The sequence below is a fragment of the Paralichthys olivaceus genome, chromosome 17 (assembly GCF_024713975.1).
Source record: "Paralichthys olivaceus isolate ysfri-2021 chromosome 17, ASM2471397v2, whole genome shotgun sequence".
NCBI lineage: Eukaryota > Metazoa > Chordata > Actinopteri > Pleuronectiformes > Paralichthyidae > Paralichthys > Paralichthys olivaceus.
Window position 1 is genome coordinate 7,932,027 of NC_091109.1, and position 23,117 is coordinate 7,955,143.

The 23,117-nt window shown below is 40.5% G+C and overlaps 1 protein-coding gene across 2 annotated transcripts in view; it reads right to left on the reverse strand.

Moving 5' to 3' along the window:
- Window positions 1–23,117, reverse strand: part of ctnnd2a (catenin (cadherin-associated protein), delta 2a) — a 282,204-nt gene that overhangs the window by 142,206 nt on the left and 116,881 nt on the right. For both annotated transcript variants that reach the window (XM_069512837.1, XM_020087845.2), the window contains one exon: window positions 9,051–9,163. In XM_069512837.1, the coding sequence (XP_069368938.1) occupies window positions 9,051–9,163 (113 nt within the window). The remainder of the gene's footprint in view (window positions 1–9,050; window positions 9,164–23,117) is intronic.

Here is a 23,117-nt window from a genome sequence, read left to right on the forward strand (position 1 = left end):
ATAATCAGGAAAGAGCTGTTCAGTTGCATTGAGTATGAACGGACAGGTTTTTATTAAAATAAGAGTTAACCTGGCTGTTAGCAGTGCTATCGGCCCTTTTTAGGAAGTACAAAGTGAAATGAAGGGTTTCTTCATACACAGTGAAATGTAAAAGATGCACTCACTGAAATGCAAAGAAGTATAAAGAGCAGAGACACATAGATGTGAAGGAGAGATGAAACAACACAAAGGCAGACAGAAAGATACACAGTGGGAACATAAGCATTGTGAGGGATGTTACCACCAGCCACCATTATTCTCAACTCCTCTTAGAAATGCATCATCAGTCATTAGGCGGAAGCATGACTCGTGGTATCATCATCACTCACATGGATACACACACACACACACACACACGCACACAAATGTGAGGTGTATTTTAAGGTATATAATGCAGAGGCCTATAATTTGAGTTCTCTCTATGCAGCATTTTGCTGAGCTTGTAAAAACGCCTGCAGCTAATGGTGTGATGGATCCCTCTATTATCACCCGACGCAGGGGACGAGAGTGGGGTAGAGTCAGATAAAGGGAAGTAATTGGGCAGTATTTTAGTTGTGGTGAAAACAGGAAGGTGAACAGGAAGAGAACAAGTAAAAAGCCATATGTGCAAGGGGAAGTCAGGAGCTGTTCCAAAGTGATAAACCTGACCTGATCACCTCTGTGTGCAGTGTGTGTGAAGCCATTTCAGATTCAAGTGCAGTGATTAGAATATTCAGGTTTCATACTGTCTAGCATGGTTCATTGATTGATTAGAACCACAGTCTGATTGTATGGAGAGAAGGCGATACAAAGAACAAGACAACTTTATATTGGTAGATGAAAACAAATAATTTTTTTTATACTTTATACTTTTCTATTCATTTTGACAGCTGTGTAGTAGAGTGCTGTGAATTCCATTTGGTCGCTTGGTCCACCACATTCCTCCAGACTTCAATATCTCAGTGACTGTCTGACATTACAGACTGTGAAATAAATGGAGTTCTGGGAAATGTGCTGCAGCCATTCGTGCTCCCCACAGGATGAATTGTAACAAATCTGACGAAATATTAACGACCACCTACTCAAATGTTGTCCTTTGACCTCCTGCAGCTCAACATATGCGTTGATTTATTTATGTATCAGCACTGAGCACCTCATAATGACCAATCCTATTCTTAAAATTACATTTTTGCACATTTATTCATTTAGCCCCTCCGCACAAACACTGTCATTAATCACATCTGTACCACATCATTTTGTCTTCACAAACAAAGGACAGTTGTGATTATTTACATATCGAGCAAGAAAGTGAGATCTGATAACAAGAAGACACATTCAGTACGCATTTTAATGCAGGGCGTGAACAGACGAACTTATAACTGTCCATTTGTGATCGAATCTCTCAGGACGGATGTTAATACCAGAAGAGAAGAGAACACAAGAGTAAACAGAAAATAAGCTGCAGCCAGCTGGACAAAATGTTGACTGAATGACATACAAGCGGGGGGCTCTCTCTGAATGTTTCTGGCACTCTCTGTGTGCCTGGGGTCTATTAGTTGTTGTGATCAAGTGTGTGAAGACTAAGCCCATACCAGTGGTGTGAATGTCTGCTCCTCAGGGTGGGCCAACTTTATAGTCTAGTAGGTCTGTTTGCCCCTGAGAAAAGTTTTGGGCACACGGTGAGGACATGTGTGCGCATGCATGTGTGTGTGCATGTGTGGGGCACAAAGAGTGGAGCTGGCCGCTGCTGGTGTGGAACTAAATGTCACAGATTGATTAGAATAAGTAGTCGGATGGTAGCTCTAAGACTGGGCACTCGCAAACAGCTGGGGAAGTGTTTGTGTGTGGTGAAATGATTGTCTGCATCCGCCCCCCACAAAAACACACACTCACACAGGCACACACACACACACACACACACACACCTTTCTCGGATACCTGGGCTTTACCTTTCTCCGACCTCCCCGAGGGGTCTTTGGGCAGATGTGTGAGCTCGAACAGCATAATCAGAAAGCTGTTACTGCCTCAGGACATGAACTTTACACCTCACACTTCCTCTCCTTACACTCTCCTTCACACACATATCGATGCACACTTATGTATCTATGCATGTGCTGCCAAGTTTAATATATCAGGGATTAGAGTTTCTGACCAGCGTCCTTGTCACTGTCTAAAAGTATATCACATGCATCCACCCATATATGACCATATTGCTATTAGCAGCACAAAACAGAATCACGCCTGAAGCCATAATCCACAGGTTTCAGATAATGAAATGTCATGTTTGACAGCTGAGACTCATGATTGGTCAAGTACATGCATGGATGTGACATGGCTACCGCAGCTCCACCCCTGATCACAACTGCTAATACAAGTCTGGCTCCTAATAGGCAAGATGGCAGCGTAAGTATCTGGTATATGTAATGGAAATGTTTCGATCTAACTGTTTGACCTGAATCCTCTCAGTGAGCTCAGTTCAAGTGGCCTGAATCAGCATTAAGCTCTACAAGGAATGATTGCTTGGGTGTAATACCGGGGAATGTTTATGATCTGTGAGTTGGATAAACCAGTGAATTGTTGATCAAATATGCAGAGTTTGTACATTTAGGAAAGAGGAATCAATGTCCAACTACTACACCATGCAGCAGGTTGCAGGATGCGTGATCATGGATCGATGGTGACGTGACCTGAGGACAGCTGTGTGTTCCTAGCTTTGTGTATAAAAGCTAACTCATCAGAAGAAACATTTGTCAGATTCTTGAGCCTGCAGTGGCTTTGAGAACTCTGTCCTTATTTGGCCAAATAGTAATACTGTAACTTTGTTTGTGTTCAATGTACTGTGTAATTCTGCTTTGATCAGTATTAAATGCTTTGATTACAATTATTCAGTTCAGTTGTTTATTTCCTCACTAGGGATTAAATGCAAATTTCCACCACAGTATATTTTAGGTTTATTTCTGGATTACGGGAGATGAATCGTCGGATTCTAACACTGACCCTTAAATAGAATATAGGGTCGACAGATCTCTTCAGAAAAGCACAAAGCCATTAACACACAAACACACGGGCTTCCTGTACTTGGTATCCACAGCATGCTGTATAATAAGTTGAGAGAACACGTGGAGAATCGATTCAGTTCGTCTGCACAGTAATAATACAGGAAAGCAAAAATAACATCTGTAATACATACAGATGAAAATGAGAGAGGATAGAGAGATGGATGTGTACAGCAAGACAATGACAAATGTGAGAGACAATAAGACAATGAGAACGAGCAAAAGACGGAGAGCAAGGGAACGGAAAAAAATGGAAGATAATAAATCAATGAACCTATTCTGTGGCTGCCATGGGGTAATGAAAGCTATTTATTTGCCATCTCTCTCTTTCTCTGTCTCTTTCTTCCTCTCTCCTTCCCTCTCTCTTTCTGCATTACTTTCCCCCTTCACCCCCAGCAATGATAGTCTCATCTCTCTCCACTAAACGCTAATAATTCCATGAAGCACAACAAAACAGTCACTTAGAGGCCACATTTGTTTCGCTCAGCTTCCAGTGTCAGCTCTACACCAACTGATGGGCTACCTTCCTCTGGCTGGGCTTCCTGTTATCTGATGTGACCTTTCTGCCTTAAAATAATTGGCAAATTATAATAGACTTTCATGTGCTATGTCCTTTTTAATTAATGGCACGGCTTTACAACACCATTATTCTGTCTTGTTCTCACGGTGGATTATTTTTTCTAAAGCATAATTGATTGCTGAATATCCAGATTCCATCATCTATCATATGGCATATAAATACTTCTAAAACTACCCACAATGCATCGAGATGGTACTATGCATGCTTGTAGCCAGTAGAATACAGGGACTCCCTAACCTACGCAACACCTTATATATGGCCTTGATAATCTCCTACCCCAAGTCACGGTTCGCTTAGTAGCTAGTTGTTTATTTTCCCAACAGTTAAATGTACAAACTAGATTGGCATGGCGCGTACTTCCGCCAAGGCAACAACAGTGCCCTCAAATTCAATCAAGCTGCAACAGAATGCACACACATATCTTTCCACCGAATTATGCCTGATTTCTTTCATCAAAACCTTTATTCATTGAGGAAATCACAAAAAATTGGGAAAAATGCCCAGTACTCCCAATTTTAAAAGTGAATACAAATTCCTGGATCAGCCCCTTCATCCAGATCCAACATTTTATGGTTTCGTCCTTGGCCAGTGTCTCTTTCCTTCTAACAAGTTTTGTAACAAACCATCCAATAAACTACAATTGCACTCAGTAGAGTGAATACCAATGTGTCTACAAATGACAATCTAGTTTTAAAAAGCAGCTATAATCATCTTAATCATTATGGGAATATTTTTAATTGTTGACAAATACTGTAAATTAATATATATTAAAAAAATATCACTTACATGTATTGACCATTTAAGTAATTACTGATGACAAAAGTTAAAGTTAAATGTTACTAGGCAAGGTGTACAATTTTATAAAATAATAAGAATAATAAGAATTAAAAATGATCAAATACTTCCCAACTCTAAAACTGGAGCATCCAGGAACTTAAGGCATTTCAAACCTTGGTAAACCGGCATTGTTGATATTAATGATTGAAAGTTTTATCATCACATTTACAACATTTTAAATCTTTGGGTGTCTCCACGTGTTGCCTTCCCCCCAGTCTTAAACTCTTCATGCATATTGAAATTGCGTTATTCTGCACACTTAGCGAGGTGGTAAAATTAGCAAATTATTGAATCAAGGTGTTTCGCAAATTGTATCTTTACACTATTTCTTTCTGGCTTCCTCATGATGGTGCAAAACGATTAATCAAATTGAAATACATCAACCTTAACTTCCCCTTTAGCAGAGCACTGAACGCTTTCACTGCACAGCCAGTCGGGCAGAGGAGACAGCAGGAGCCAACGTTTCCCACTGGCTGCCACTTACCACTAATGTTAGAAAAATGATGAATTAGTCTCGGCATGGTGTTTGGAGTCGACGTGTTTGTGTGTGGGTGTATATGTGTGCCAGTGTGTGTTTTCTTCTTGCAAAGTGTTGTGTCGCATGCCAACAGCTCACAGTGTGAACAGATGTTAGTCAGTAATGCCCTGGGTTTCTGCACCACAGTCAGGCATTTTTTTTGTCCAGGGTCCTCAGCTCTGAGAAGGAGTCAGTGGAGATGCCTGAATTGCTTTTTCGGAACTCAACTAAGGACGCGCAGCGGCTGCCAAAGAGCACACACAGACACGCAAACACAAACACAGCATTCGCTCAAAGCATGTGAAATACAAACCCATAAACAATACGATACAACAAACCACACATTCGGAATGATACCACACAGACTACAGGTTAACAGGAGGCACAATTAACTTGATAGGCTTCTAACAGAGTGATGGAGGCACTGCTGAGTGTATATAGAAGCTGCAGCTTTAAGGCCACAAAAAACCTAATCTGAGAGAATCAGTAAGCAATTTGTAGGGTGAAGAGGGGGGTGCCATCCCCTTTAAACCAAAATTATCTAAAATCCATCACCCTTGAAAGCCATCTCCTCTGTGTCATCGCCCCATCCCCTCCGAGGGAAAGTGCTCTGTGTGCAGACAGGGAAATTGTGTGTGCAGGTGAGTATCCTACAGTTAAATCTGCAAATTAAATTGCGGGATCTGCAGTTTATTTTTAAGAGTTAAAACCAAATGGCTTAGAAAACATTCCCTCTATCACTTCCTGTCATAGTCAGATTGCACCAAGAGAAATCCTACCTGCATCCATGCCTGTTAAAACATCCGTTACTGTCCTTGGCAGGAAGGCAGGACTCGCTAATAGTACATACATACAAATATACATATAGTATAGTAATACTACTATAGTCATTTATAGTCACATTTTTTTATTTTGTAATCTGGATGTCTCTTCTCCTTGATAAACATTGTGGCCATTTTAATATATAATCTCTTACTTAAATAGTTGGCCTACAATATAAGCACTCCGATGAATAGAGTGGCCTTTAAAGGAGTCAAATTTCTAGGATGAATTATTGCGTCAGTCTTCCCCGGCAAAGTCTCTCATCTGCTTCCCTTCATTTTTACCCTTTGCTCTATTATAACACCTTTTCACTCAGATCCAGCCACTGCTCTCTATATTTAGCTGCTGCCTGTCACTGAAGCCCTGATGAAGGAGATGAAAATGAGTAGTGATGCAGGAGACCATGGGAAAGGTTAGAGCTGTCTCTTTGAATAGAATCAGACACTCTCTGATCATTTACAGTTATACTGCAGACTCTAATATCTATACTTAGGTTTGAAAATCACAGTTAGAATTTGCATCAAAGATTTCAGCATCAACATGGAAAGAGTAGGGTTGTCACATGTGTCATATCATGTGTATGCATAAACATAAATTAAAGATAAATGTACATCACACATTTGAGTTAGAATGCAGTGACAAATTTGAGCACACATACGGATGGATGTGGACTCTGTCAGCAGACAAAAGATTAGCTAAGTCAGTCCTCCATATCTGACGTGATAATCATGAAATGATGCAAATGTGAGACAGCAGACACACAATGGTTGGCACAGACACATAAAGGACTGTATCCATGACCTGATTTTCAGAGCGGTTCTCTCAAGCATGTATTGTTGCTGGGTTACAAAAAAATCTTCTAGCACTTCAGTTTTCTTCAATATTACGTCCTGAATTGTTGATATTGGAATTCCCACCCTCTTATCGATTTTAATTGGTCATGGAGGGAAGAGTTCCAAAAGTTAAAATGTTTTTACTGAGAATGCCACAAAAAATTAAAAATACGCTGAGGACGCTTTTGTGCCGAGGACATTAACTCAATCACATGCACAAGTTGAGATAAACCCACAGAATGTCACACATGTGACATTATGTGTGACATTATTCAGGAAACACTGACAAATGGCATTAATATATATAAGTCTTTGTTATATCACTTAACAATTCAACCAGCTAAATTCAGCTCTGGTATCCTGCATTTCTCTTGATCATCTTTGAGATGTTTCCACACCTTGTTTGGAATCTACCTGCTGTAAATGTATTTGATTGGTCACTTGTATAAGGTCTTACTGAGGATAATACCTTTTTAGATTAAAACTCAAACTGTTCTGAGATAGTTTTAGGGAAAGGCTAAAAATAAATAAATTCTGCTGAACTAAAGGTTCCCTAGAGCATGTCTGTTCTGGTGAAACAGAAATTGAATTGTTTGGCCTCAATTCTACACGTCATGTCTGGATGAAAACCAGGCGCCCCTCATCACAGGCCGAATACAATTCTAGTCCCACAGCTTCATGCTGAGGGGGTCTTTTTTAGCGGCAGGGACAGAGAGACTGGTCAGAGTACAGACATAACTTTAATGAAAACCAGAGAGCTCAAACTGGGCCTATCAAGTTGACCTTCCAACAATGACCCTGACCACACCGTGACTTGGGGACAGCTTTGTAAATGTCCTTGAGTGTCCTGACCTGACCCCAATCAAACATCTCTGGAGAGAGCTGAAAGTGTCCATTGCACCAACAGTGTCCATCCAAGCTGGCAGAACGTGAGAGGATCTCTAGAGACGAATGGTAGTGCAAGGCTTGTTGAGTCATAACCAAGAAAACTACTAAAGGGGCCTCAACAAAGGGCTTAAAGGATCTTAAGGTTTTCATCAAAGTGATGTTTCAGTCTAACTTTTGTAATACATTTACAAATTTTTTTTTTAAAAACTGTGCAGAAAGTAAAGGGCCCTGGATAGTTTTTCTGAACAAACTGTGTTTATTTGAAAATTACCGAATATGTCTTTAGGTGGGAAATCAGAGTGTTTGGGTGGGAAGCCAGGTTTCAGAGTGGAGTCAATGCATGGATTGTTTACAACACACGTACCATGGTAAATAATATAATATCAAAAACACAATTACTGTGTTTTTGACAGTGGTACTGTGGTTACTTTTGTATGATGACCCAGGTTCATTAACAAATTACAGAACTCCGACAAACGTGGAAGGAAGCCTCCAAACATCTCTTCTAAGACGTGGCTGCAGCAAACAGAATGAATTGGGAAAGTTCACAAGTGTCTTTTTTTTCTCAGTGTGCTGTGTTTCGCTGCCCCAGGGTTGTGTACTTACGCAATAAGCTGCCTCAGGGAGCCAGAGGCACACTGAATTTATATGAACTTCACTCTTTGACATGACAGAAAAAATTAATACGAACACAAAAACATAGACACAAATGTAGACACACACACACACACACACACACACGAAACAAAATGTCACAAAGTAAATAATTTATAACCACGATTTTTGACTTTATTTGGGAAGTTTTTTTACTCGAGGAAGGCAAAGCCTCTATGAAATACAATATGAGAGAAGAGTCATTTAGTACGAAAGGGGAGGATAATATGCTAAAGGTTTGAGCTGTTTGAGCAGAAAATTTTAAATTCGCATTCTCACATACTCTCTCTCCTAACTCCTCCATCTCGACTGTCCACTGAAAACAGTTTTAGCAGCAGAAAGCTCAGACTTAATTGGGAAACATAATGAAATATTTTCAAGGGTCACGGGGCTGATATGCTAATTATTGCTGCCATATGAGGAGGGGGGGTTCCAGGAACAGTGACACTATGGCTTGACCCGAGTTTCTGTTGCAAAGCAAAGTCGTTGTGTTTTTGTTAGCACACCCTCTATAGCACTGCCAATGGTTGTGATGCATTTGTGATGTCTGGTCCTCGGACATGGGTATATTTGTGTGTTTGTGAAGTGTGTCATCATACTCACAACATTAAGTCCTGCGTTTGTATTACATTATGCATTTTATACTCCCTGTAAATTTGCTGTTATTTTAAAACATTTGTGTGTGTCTGAGTGTGTGTGTTCAATTTTGTCTTTAACCCCAGTGTCATCAAAATCCATCCAGCTGATGAATGCAGCACACAGCACGAGTACCGCTGTTCACACACACACACACACACACACACACACAGACATGAATAAAAAAAGAGGAGGGGGTTGCATGTTACCTGATGCTGCTCATGCTGCCCGCCTCTGATCCAAGTTTGCATCTCTCCAGCTGGGTCGCAACGATCTGACGCTCAGCCTCAAGTTCCCTGGTCAGCCGCTCAAACTGAAGCTCCTGAAGAGATAAAGAGGAACAAAGCGTGTGTGAGACAGAGCGAGTGAAAATGCTGGAATTCTTGTGGGAAGCAGCACTGTGCTTTTGCATGTTACCACATGGAAGCATATCAATAGTGCAGCGAATTCAAGCCCACTGAGGACGTGCGACCGAGCGCGTGTGTATGTGGGACCAAGAGTGTGTGTGAGCGAATAAGTAGGGAGAGGGTGCGCTGGTTTGATTGGTTTTCTCAAAGCCATTTGAAGCTCTGAATGAGTTGATCCCCAGTCTATGTCAAGTCTCCCACTTCAATCCCCTCTCCTCCCAAAACACTACAGAGCACAATGCAATTCATCTCCCCCCTTTTCACACATGCTTTCAGCAATTTACTCACAACTTTACACACTCTCTCTCCCTCACACACACACACACAAACACACACAGACACAAAAGTAAACCCCTGACATATACAGTACATATGTAGTACAAGTGGAAGTAGATCTTTTGTCTGACTGTGGGAAATAGAAGTATTACCACAATGTGCATAAACTAAATTTGAATTTCAATCAATGCTAAATACAAAGCACAGTTATGCAAAGGATTGTGACTGAGTTTCATTTTCTACAAAATATTAAAAAATATATAATATAATGCAATATAATGTAATATAATAATTAGCTTTTCTGTCAGAGGTGAAACCCCAAATTATCACATTCCAATCAAGGAAAATTGAATGATAAGGTCAGAAAATATATTAAATTTATTATTTATTCTTGTTATTCTTTCTCTATATAAATCTCTACACTCTGCTTTCTGGAATTCACAAGGAATCATCGAGTCGAGCCACTGTCGGCATCACATCCGTGAAAATTCCGCTGACTACACAACAATGTTCATTTGTCTTGGTGCATATTTATGAAAATAAAGATGAAAGTTGATGATTCAGTCAGACATTCACAGTTGAAATCATTGGAATTGTTGAACCGGTAAAGTGTATATGATGTACTTGCTATTTTAAAATAGTAGCTCTTTCACGGCCGAGCAGTTTCGAATAGAGAATGCTGCAGACAATGGTATTCTTATTTCTGATTCTAATAATTTAATTTGAGATGAGGTGCCACCACAAGGCTCCAGACCAGGGAGTGAAGGAGACAGGTACATATGAGAGCGTGAGCTAAAGAGAATCACTGATGCTGCGGACAATGTCACTGTGTTCTTAAAAGGTAAAATATAGCAGTTTTTCCACTGGTCAAAAATCACGCTCACATCCAGTAACATCTGGCTTTTGTCTGCAATGGGAATGGATACCATCAGCATTCACGCCAGGTCAAATGACAGTACACACAGGTTTTTAATCGGGTCAATGTGCTAATTTCTTCGTCATTTTAGCATTATAATGTCAACTCTGCATTTTTTCGGTGCAATATAATGATTGGCATTGAACTTCCCCAAAAACAGCGACGATCGTTGTGTAGTGAGTTCTTTCTTTACCCTGGGAACAACCTGCCACAAGAATGTTTCCATTGTATCGTTGAGAGATGCAACACTTGCATCCGCGGGAAAAATTGAAAGGCAAACTCCTCTATTTGGTCCAAAAGAGAAAAGATCTAAGCTATGTAGCACGCATGCAGATAATATGAGACAAAGTGAAAAAAGAGAACATATATGAATATATACAAATACACATAAAGATAATGTTACCATACTTTACATGACTGCCCTTTTTTCAGGTTAGAAAACAACCCCTCAAAATGTCAGTGAATGCCACTGAACCATTCACCACATACTGTGCTCTCATATGCTGCAAGCTCACATAGAAATGGTCAATAAGAAAAACTTGCCAGGCACGACTCCCCTCCTGCTTTCCTCTATTCATTGTTCGATACCTCCTGTCAGTGACTCGTATATGTAAATAACAAACTAGCTGGTTCAGCCACCCTTTGATTAACAAAGCGAGGTGACGCTGGGAATGTGAGCGGGGTCTACTAAACTCTGTGGACCCATAATTTTAAATTACCGCTTTGTTTTTACAGTGAGTTGCCTCCTCTCAAAGCCCTGCTCCGCTCCCCCACTGCAGGCTGCTTTGTCACCTTGCCCCAGCTGCAACTATATTAAATCCTTAAGGTGTAAAAATGTAAATCCCTGCACCTAAAGTAGCATTATGCTAATTAGAGGTATATATAATACCTCAACAGTAAAGTATAACACCCTTCTACGGTACCACGGTAAATGCCTGATCTGTTACGTCAAGTCTGTGTTGGGGTGACCCTGTTCAGTCAGCGTAGCAGCTTCTGTTGCTCTCAGCCAATCAGGAGGGTTCATGTTAGGTAGTCAGTATGCATGCTGCTGGTTGGTTGAGCCAAGGGAGTTGTGACGGAAGAGTTGGGTTCTTCTGGGGCTCTGGTTTGTTGTTGGGATCTGCCTGAGGGAGTTTGCCTTTACCCATGAGCTTTTGTGAGAGAGCGTGTTAAAAAAGCAAGTGATAAACTGACATCTGGTGTCCCACTATGTGCAGGGTTGGTGAGTCCACTTACAGGTTTCATTTGGGCTCTTTTCTTACATGTTGGGACCCTAAAAAATAAGTTTTTACTGGCTCTGTCAGTTATTTACTGCTCCTCTCTGGTCCTCTATCATTCACACTGCACACCGCCAATCGAATCAAGGCAAATAGAGCATGCCTCGCCATCTCCTCTGGCTCTCCATACAAGTTTACAAATTCTATTGTTTTTACTGATCACCAGAGCTTTTACAGTGAACGCATGTACATGGACTATGAGTTGACTCCCAATTAAGGGGTAATCGACATTTGGAGGCTAATTGCGTCACAGTGGTGTGACAAGACTGTCCCATTTCAAAAGCTACGACAAATGTGACCTTTCAACCCAGAGAAACTAAGTCTCCGAAAGGCGGATCATTATTGTGCCTTTCCCAGGATTCATTGCACTTTGGTGATACTGGCGCCGGCAAGAAACAAGACGTCCGATACTTACACTTTAAAATGTCAGTATCACATTCAACTCAACCAAACAAAGGGGGATTCAAACGTTAAATCATGTCCAACTGCAGCATTGTTTCTATAGGAAACAGCAGCAGGGTGCAATATAGACATACAGTGGCTTGCTGAGTTAATCCCAATGGCAAATGTCATATGTAAATTCTAGCCCATACAGATGTGAACTAGCACCTGTGTATACACAGACATATGTTGACATGAAATCCTTCACTTTGGGCCTTCAGTGAAGCAGTGAAGGCACAATACAAGGATGATGTCTGACCTCCCTGCGGGGGAGGGCAAGCGAAAAGGAGACAGTGCTACAGGGATTCAGACAGCATTACATTATACGATGGAAAACCCACTGAGACAGCTCTCTTTAGAATAGAAACATGACCGGGTTAATAAAAACACCATAAAATAAAAAGTGAATTCTTTTACAACCATGTACTGAAATTGCCATTTGCAGCTTTTCATAATGTGACTCTGTAAAAAAAAATGGCTCCTGCAAGACAGAAAATAATGGACCAATTGTAAACCAGGTGGATTTCCAGGATCCAGCCTTGTGCAGTGCTCCTAGGGATTTATATTTGTATTTGTGTGAGTCTGCGGGAGTGTGTGTGCATGTGCGTGTTTCTTTATAATGTACAGTATGAACTTCACAGCTTGACAAAGAGTTTATTCTCATTATAAAGTGTTTGGGGGGTTTGCCCAAAGACAAAAGAAGAAAAACACAGACAGCTTTTTAAAGCAATAAAAATGGGACTAACACATTGGGACAGAATGCAGGATAATGTAGCTGTGGTCTGTGTGTCAGAGCTTTTATGGGATAAATAGCCGCCATGGCCTCATATTGTTTCACCAGTGTTAGTGTAAGAACCAGCATCAGTATAGTTCTTTTTCTATTTAAGCTAAGTTTCTTGTATTATTACCATAAAGCAGTGTGTGCTGTCTGTGTGTTTCTAGAGATAAAGTCCAATCATTATAAAGTGGCCTATGGGCAGCTATTAACACTGCTGGTTTTGGATGAGAAACAAAAGGCTATCAAAAAGAGCTATGGCCCTCTAGTTGGGAAGTAACTGTCTCTCTCTCTCTCTGTCTTTCATTCTCTCGCCTTCCTCAATCAGCTCAAAGGAAAGAAAAACACTGAATGAGATGAGTGGGAAAGAGAAGTGCAAATGGCCGCTGGTTAAAAGGTCACTCTCCTATGTCACTCCTTTGGATATTAAACTTTCCAACAGCAACAACCCCCCATTCCTCCGTTCTAAAATCATAGCTGTGCGTTTGTGTGTAGTCTCTGTGTGGTTCAACGTTCTCCCCCTGCTACTTGTCTGTCACTTTAATGAGTGTGAAAAGTCAACCATGAGTCAAGAGGAAAGTAGTATAGGGGAGGAGGAGGGGAACAAAGACTGGAGGACAGAAGAGACAGATGAGACTTTGATGACTCCATTGATGAAAGTCATATGAGACGATGGCAGAGGGAGGGAGACCTGATCTACTGCCACTGCGTGTTTGCAAGAAAGAGAGAACAAGAACAATAGAAAGAAAGGACGACAGATGACCATATTGACCTAATCATGATGAGTCTAAGCATGGGTTTAGTGTTAAAGCAACAAAATGTAAATAGGAGGAGGTTGTTGACATGGGAGGCCACTGTTCTTGTATTTTAGTTTGGCCCATATCCCACTCACTGACATGGAGGAGGCAGGGTTCATGACCCTTACTGCAACCACCAGGGAGCGATAGACTTTGGCTCTATTTTGGGGAGTCATGTCGTCCATCCTTAAATACATCTTCACAAGCAGTCTACACTTTTAGCCATGACTGTTCAGCAGCTGTTTATCAGAACACAATGATCCTCTAACCTTAGGAAATATTTTTTATGCATAAACTAAACTATAAGATTTATTATTTGATTATTATTGTTACAATAACGACCAGGGGGAGATGATACCTTAATGCAGTGGTAAGCATAGTCACCTCAAGCAAAGAGGTTCTGCGTTCAGACCTCCCAAGTTAAAAACCCAGGGGCATTTCATGTTTTCATGTGACTGCATGGGTTTTCTCTGGGTATGGTTAATTTGAAACTCAGTGAATGTCAGTGTGAGTGATTGTTTGTTTGTAAAAGTCGGCGCTGTGATCTGTTGGGAACATGTGCAGGGTGCACTGCGCTTCTGGCCCAATGTCAGCTGGGATTGGCTCCTGTCCCCAAAGGATAAGCCGTATAGATAATGGCTGGATGAAGGTCCAGTTAGAGTTAGGAATCGATGCCCCTGCCATCTGGCGAACATGAGTAGCACAAGAAATATTTCTCAGCTTGATTCAGGGTTAAGTCTGTCTGTTTGTTTAATAACATATTTTTAGACATGTTTTAATATTGTTGTATACCAGGGATGCTTGTTTTTCCTATTAAAGGGATGACTGGCACTTATTGCACCAGCCTGGGTCTAACAAATTATAATTTACATTAGCAGCAATACCTGAGGGGAGTTCTCTAATGTGATAATCACGGGTACAGTAATGCAATGGACAGCACATCGGTACTGATCATAGCGTGAGCACTTGCCTTGAGGGATTTATAACCCATTAAATACACACAATAAATTACAATAATACTGCCAATAATAGTAATAATAATAAATGGGGGAAAACAACAAATACTCAAAGCTTCCTGATTGGAAAAGGTCCAAATCTTATTATGTCATTGATCTCATTGATAACTCGATCAATCAGCGACTACAGGCAATCATTAGGACACTGCTCTCGGAGATGACACTGATATATTTCCAGTGATGCCTCCTGTGAACTTGGTTCAAAGTAAACAAAAGGGAAGAGGATGAGCCAGGAAATAAAAACAGAAATTCACACTGAAAATCCATCAATAATTAAAGAACCCTAATGATTCATCAGAACAGGTAATATTTGCCTTTTCGTTTCAAAATGATACGAAGCACATGAGAGTGTTCCTGTTTAGCGACTAACTATTTGGCAAATAATGTCAAACATCGAAATGCAAAATCAGACTAAAGACCACAACTTAAAGCCATTTCTATGAATATTTGGTGATTCTCTGCGAATAAAGTCTCCTTCATCGGTTTTTTCAGCCAAGTCAGTGACAGTAAAGACACCAAAGCTGTAACAGAAACTGTCACATTTGACATTTGAATCAGATTTCTCGAGTTATTTTACTTTCACATTGTGGACGAGAGGGGGATTTTGTTAATTAATGCTCCATTTGTTCATTTAACATATACAGTACATGGTGTAGGAGTCCCATTAAGTTTTATTTATATTATTTCTTTTTGGTTTTTGTGCTTGTAAGCATGCACCCTCCAGGTGGTGAGTGCAGGTGATCTTTAAGTCTGGTGGCGTGTGAGAGGGAAGGCGGGTGACAGAAGATACTGTCATTGTCCTCAGCTTCACTGTCAAAAGCAGATGAACGGAAACTGTTCTAAAACAGTTAGTTAGAGTCATACTCTTTTTTTATGCTCCTGTATTTGGTTTTCTTATTATGATTATTTTGCAAGACATTGTAAGCAGTGAACCTGAATGCTCCTTGGATTCATTTCTGCATGTCTTAGTCTGACAAACTGGTGAAACAAAAAAAGAGGTTACAGGACAAACCCATTCTGGGGATGTTTTGTTACTACATATGCTCTGCTCTGGATTTGAACTATTTTTAGTTCAACTCAAACTCTCACTTTGAGTCTGAGGAGAGATTCAGTGTAATTTAGCAAAGAGGAATTCAGGAAAACAGCTTCAAAGACAGCCAAATCAAAGAGCCACATCATTACAGATGGAGACGAGATGAGGCTGCGTCCAGGCTAATGGTTTTTTATCAACACTGAAAATATTCACAGTCAATTCTTAAGGTGAATTTCAGAAACCTAGTCGTACTGACAAACCGATAAAACCAGTAGTGATGCACCAGAAACCATTTGTGTTTGATATTTGGTTCCCTTTAAAAAAAACTGCAGAAGCCTGAGCCACAGTACTGCCAACAGCTGGTCCTTACCAGTTTTATATGCATTATAAATATTCAACACACAAACACAGCAATACAGATCTTTCCCTCATTAAATTATTTAAGGGCTCAGTGGGCAAAAGAAATCATCTCCCAGTCTCCGATCTCACTCCCGTGCTCACTCTGTCACACTGTCACTTTCTCTGCTCCTTGTTTCAGGACATCTCTTTCTGTTTCACCATCTCTGTCAGCTGGGGCTCATGAGCTGCAAATACAAAAACCTGAGCAGCTGTGGGTAGTGCCATGGGTATGTGGGATGTAAGCCTGGTTAAACATACATGCAGGCACACATGAAATTATGGGTACATATTAGCATTGCTTTGGTCTGTCAAAGTTCAGAATGAAATAAAATGACATATTGATGAGGGAATCAGACTAGGTTTGGAAATTGATGGATTGAAGAGCATTCTTTGTTTGCTTTTTATATAAATGCCAGAAAAGTATAACTAAACTGGAATGCACACAGATATCAGCTAAATGTGCCTGAATTTAGTTTCATCAAGATCAAAAAAGTTAAAAAGAAATTCCTGGATCTGCTCCCTAATCTGGATTTGCATACCGCATCCTTGTACCACGTTTCATGATGATCCATTAAGATGTTTTTGTGTCATCTTGCTTAAAACAACCAAATAACAACCAAATATCCAGGGATGAAAACATCAGCTCCTCAGCGGAATCTCAATACCTTACTTTGTTAGTATGTCCTTGTTTAAGTTACCCTTGCCTTTCTCATTATATAATTGTCAAATGTTAAATGTTAAAAGTGGCAGTTTGCATGTGTGGAGGTTATGTGTCTGCTTTGTTTGTCTGTCAGGGATTACGCAAAAACTGCTGGACGGCTATTGACAAAATCAATCCAGGAATTTGGTTTTGCTTCCCCAAGTTTTCTTGTAAAAGCAAGAAATGGTTCCATGCCACTTGTGGGTATGTGCACAACTGCAGCCCTTAACTATAAGTCGGACTGTCTGCTTGGACAGTAATAACTTTATGGACAATAGTGTTAGCGTGTAAGCAAACATGCAGCAGATAGTGCTGCACACAGAGAAAAAAACATCACGGGGGGGGGCAGCATTTGTTAATGTCATTCGGGTTTTTTTTTAACGTCTGTGTGTGTTTGATTGAATGGGTGTGAACTTGTTGGTGAAGTGCAGCATTGATTAACGTGTGTGTGATGAACTGTGCGGTGCGGCAGACTGTTTAGTTTGCGTATGAGTAACGCAAACTAATCTGTAACTCTGCCCCTCTTTGAATACTGCGCTAAAAGTTCTACTGTATTTAACTTGTGATAAATTGTCTAATTAGAGGGCATTATATAAGGAGGGCTATCCACCACTATTATCGCTCTTCTCTCTTCTCCTGACTCTCTGTGTGCTGGCCAATTCAATAACAACCACACAGGCAAGCAACCACAGACAAACATATTCTAGTCCCTTGATGCTGTATATGCACATGCAGTTGGTATACACAAATACATGATATCCAACAGAATGATGGAAGAAGGAAGCAAACACCATTTGGTCTCTACACAACACTTAAATGCAAAAAATTACATTTGCAATTGAGATTGGTTGTCTAGCAACATATTGACATGTATTGAACTATTTTAATGACAAAACCTCATTTCTGCTGGTGCCAGGATTGACGGTAAAATACATAGATTTAAAAGACAATTCGACCACCAGTGCCAGATTTATTTTTTCATTGCTTAGCCTCCACATCTATAGACAGTTTGGAGGAGAATCAGGAGACTATTGTTCAAATCACTATTGACAATTAGATCTTTGGTTAAATAAAGGAAACATTAATATTAAAAGAGGTTGGAGAGTTTAAATTCTCCACCTGGAATCTTTCAAAGTCCATGACATCTATTTCCTGTGTGTGTGTGTGTGTGTGTGTGTGTGTGTGTGTGTACGGCATTTCGGTGCCAGGTCACATCCATGCGTAAAGGGTTGCTCCATGACAGTGTAGCAGAAAGCATGATTGGATTCGCACTCAGCTACTATGGGTTCGGCCATAGACAAAATGTCACTTGGAAAATGTCACTGCTTAAATGCCATCACATCTCTGTGTGTGTGTGTGTTTGTTTGTTTGTGTGTGTGTGTGTCTGTGCGCGCCTGTGTGTGTCCCTTTGTTTACACAGTCACAACATGATAACTTCCTTATGGGGACAAAAAAAGAATGTCGCCATGAGGTAAATCATTCATTTTTAGGGTTAAGACTTTTTAAAGTGCTTGCTTGCCTAAGAGATTATAGTTACATCAAACACTGTATGAAACGTTTCATTAGAAAAAAAGGTAAATAAGTCAATGTAAGTATGGAATGATCTTAAAAATAAATCAGAAAGACATTCTAGGAGTGTTTGAGTTTATATATTCCATATAATATTAAACAGAAATGTTATTTAGATTCAGATTAGAGAAATCACCTGAAAGTTGACCTTTTTAATTTTCTCAGACCACCTGGGAAATTCTGAGTGAGTAAAGTGAATGTGTAAACACTGTGCCTTCGCTCAACATTTGCTGGCAGTTTGCCCTTGAGCAGGGAAGTCGCTCTCGGTTTTGGCTCCAGTGGAGCAGCTCAGTGATATAAAGTATAGCCGTAAACCGTGGCTGTACTGGGCAGCTGCCAGTTGAGACTGTAGTGCAAGTGCATGAATATGAAACAGGGGGATGCTGAAATACATATATATATGGTCAGCAAAACCATAGCATGAAGAGTTAATGTGAAAAAAAAATGCACTTATTCACTAAGGAAGTGTCTTTTCTACCTTCTTTGTCAGCTCTTTCCTCCCCTGTCCTCTGTCTCCACCACACAATGTGACAGGGGACTCCACAGAGACTCCAAAGGTCATCCATCCACTGGTTATCACAAACACTTGTTTTGATAGATTAGCCCGTGCAAGCGCTCGCAAACCTTTGCATGCTCCCACAGACCGAGGATAACACATGCAGACACAGACGCAAGGGATTGCTGCAACAATACACAAAGTCGGTATCTTGCATATTTCGACCTGCAGACTGCAGAAGCATAGGATCGAACCGTAAACCTTTATTAGACATCCCACACTTCCTCCTGAACCACATCCACCCCTGGCAATAGTGTGGACAACAGTGCAGCTCCACATCATGAAGTTGAAACCTTACATATTCACTGCTCTCTCGTATAAACGACGGCAGGTGAACACTTTTCTATTTAATGGATTTGAAGACATGAAAGGGAGAAACAACGTTCAATATAAGATTTTTAATCAGCACATAAATTGAACAAAGAAACATGTAACACACAGTAAATGAGTGTAAGAACAGCTGCTCTATCCTCAACTACTGTAGTGTCATTGGCACTGGAAAAGAGAGAACGGGAAGCAGGTCACTAGCCAGTAAACAATGGCTAGAGGCAGCGAGTGCAAGTGTGTCTGTAGCTGTAATATGTGTGTGAGTGCGCATGTTCAGTTTCCTTTATCTGGCCAAATTGTCTGCATATCTGCAATGTGCATGAGCATGTAGGAACATGTGTAGAAGCAGGTACATGTGCGCATTGGAGCCTGTGTGTGTGTGTGTGAGTGTGTGTGTGTGTGTGAGAGAGACACAGTCCCTAAGCCTAAACCAGAGCGACAAGCATGACAATGATAAAATCATAGACAGGCCCTTCAGCACTGTTTCTCCATGATGGGTAAAGGGCTTAACAAGCTTCGCTGCCAGCTCCTTTCTTTGGAGAACATTTATGCCATTAAAATAAATCATTCACAATTCCAACAAAGCGGAAGTGTGTGGCCAATTTAACGTGAAGTGAATCGACACAAACACAATCCCGCGTGCAAACACAGACAGCCTGTGTATCCATGTACACCGAGTTGTGCATGCGATTGTGTGTAAGAGATACACAGCGAGCAGATGCTGGAAACTGGGCTGTTGTGGTACTTCCGATAAATCCCTCACTGCCCCCCCCCAAAAACCTCCCCACTTGGTGTGCAGATAACACAATGACTACAAGTGTTGCTGATCGTCACAGCGAAATGTCAAGTGCTCACATTCATTTGGAGGTAACAGCAGCCGCTTCACTATCAACAAAAATGTCACTTATATCACAGTGTCATCCTCCTGAGGTTTCACCGCTTATCTCATGAGCTGGACTTCAACAACTCTATAACTATAATATGTATGTATCACACATTTGCATTATCATGTGTAAATACTCATTTAGCCTTAAATAACCTGGGAAGTTTCTTCAGGCGTTTCAATCATTCATATTCTTGCTCAAATAGCGTATGTGTCTTAGTTTTGAATAAGAAGTACAGAATAACCTCACAGTTTTCGCCTGGCGCCTTCACAATATCTGTGCTACCATGAAATTTTATAAAAACTGAGCAAGGAATCAGATTAACTGCTTGTTTTCAGTGAATCGGAAGGTGTGATGATTCACTGCAATGAGAGGCGTTATTTTTCTGCTGGGACACAGCGCTGAACAGATTGCCATTTGCCAGCACGTGAGCGGGCTCTCATAAATTTCTAACTGGCTGCTGCTGCCTTAACACGTCCCTAAATCAAACAAATTAAATATATCAGGAGATTTATTGTTGTTTTTAAAAAAACTCAGATGAGCTTATGAGCAGGCGGTGACGGGCGTGTTTGGGGCCTCGTGTTGCCCCGAGTATGGTGGTGGGTGTGAGGACAAAAGGGTGCTACTGCCTGACTATTTATTCTGATGCTGATACTGTTCTCTGTTTAAAACAGGCATGCTTATGGATAATATTGTACACATTAAGGGATAAGACGTAAATATCTATCACAATTGTCCTTATTATAAAGAAACACAAACAATTTTCCAAAGCAATTAACCTATTAATTTTAGGATTGAATAATAATAATTCATAAGTTGTAAGTGTCACAATTATCGCAACTACAATATATTTTTCAGTGTAGAAAATATTCCCTCATGTATCTCTAATTTGACATGAACTATTTTTCTATACTTAGTTATGTGAAAGAACAACACAAAAGAAATGTCTTAGAAAGACACTGACATATGAACACGCATTAAATGGATGAATGTGGAAACTGTTTACAGACCCCCCTCTGTCAGGTAGCCATGGAACCCCTTTGCTACAACACTGACATGCACCAAGTGAGTTAATATGGAAATATAGTGAAATAATTTGCATGTCTTGGTGCATCATCTACATATCAATACATATATCACTTACATATTTCACTGTAACATGAGTCTTAAGGTTATCCTGCACAAAATGCTTTGTCTGATATCAACAATATCATGAACCTTTATCCTCAGAGTGAATCTGCAGTCTACAAATCTCTCCATGTTTCCCACTGGGCTGAGATGGATCATTAAAATATGAACCAAAACGGGTCACTGCCGCTGTCCGTGGTGCTGATCCTCGGAACTGCTTGGAATGCACAAGTATAAGGAAGCGGTGAATTCAGTTTCTCCTTGTGTTCCTCTTTCTGAACGCCACTTCATCATGGTCATCTCTGACGCTGTAGTACTTTTACTACTTGAGTTACGTTGAATAAAATTTACCCCCTGACTGTTCAATCAGAGCAAAAGTCGCAAATGCATAGTGTGTCTGACGAATGTAAATTACCTCTGATTTTAAGTTGAGTGCAATTTTCTGTCTTTTATGCACATGTGAGCCCTGTGTAATTTAACTCCAATTCATCATGGGTCTGAGGCCGTTTATAAAGCTTTGTACTGCACTGCAGTGGGGCAAGTACTTTACAGCTGCATTAGAGGAATATTATTAGATTAAAATGGTACATCAGGATCACTCCTCACAAGACCTGACCGTCCGGGTGTTTGTGTTAACACACTTTTAACACATTGCTGAGTGTATCAAATGCAGTGTTGTCCCATCTCTACCCTCAGATGTGCAAACATACAGTACGACGTGTCCCTGTCAGAGGCGCTCGACTACTCTAATGAGCGTGATCACAGAAATGGAAAGGTGTGCTCCAATCAAACCACCACACAATTCTCAGCAAGACAGTTTGAATGCTGAATGTCATAAAGCATTTTCAGTTTTAGGACTTCTGTATTTCTGTTTATTTCTGTCCCATTTTTCTCCTCTTTTGGTGTAAACATTACTATCAATGTGGATGACAGTACACACAATAAAAAAAAATGGGATTCACACACAACCACGCATCGATCTACACAAAAACAAAACCACAGGAAGTCTTCAGGTGTATATTAACATATAAATATAGAAATCATGCATGGAGTGTCTATAAAGTATTTAATGCATAGAAATACACACCTATACATGTATATGTATGATATACTCAAGTCTTATATAACTCTGTATAGCACATATACATGTGCAAACACACGTGTGCACACACACGCATCACCTAACATTTCCAGCTTTGAGTGGATCGTCTCATTTGTGGGTTGTAAACAGACAGAGATGTAATCTCTGAAGGCAAACTGAGAGCTGGCAACTCCACCACTAATTGGCAACAGAGAGGCAGTCACTGAGCGTAAGAAGACCATCTCGTCACAAGAAGCACTGGAGCCATGTCATCTCAATAGAAAGAGAGGGAGAGAGAGATGGATAGAGAGAAAACTGAGAAAAGAAGTGTTGTGCCAGAGGAGGGAGAGGGATAGTGTGAGAAATGAGAGGGGGGGGGGGGGTTAAGCTAAAATAAAAGCTGGGAAAATCTGCATGCAAATGAACAGCAAACAAACAATCCCACGTGTGTAAATATGTGCACATATATGCATCAAAGCCGAGCATATAAAATGATAATTAGTGTGTAAATCAACGAGTGCATTTGCATGAGTCAATCAAAGTATGAAACATATAACAGCATATAACAGCCACGACTGGCAAGTGTTCTTTTTCTACCATGCTGCCTGAACTATACTACAACAGGTTGTTTACTTCACCACAGAGAAGACTGCTTTTGTCATCAAAAAATTTAAGATCCCACCTCACATTAGGT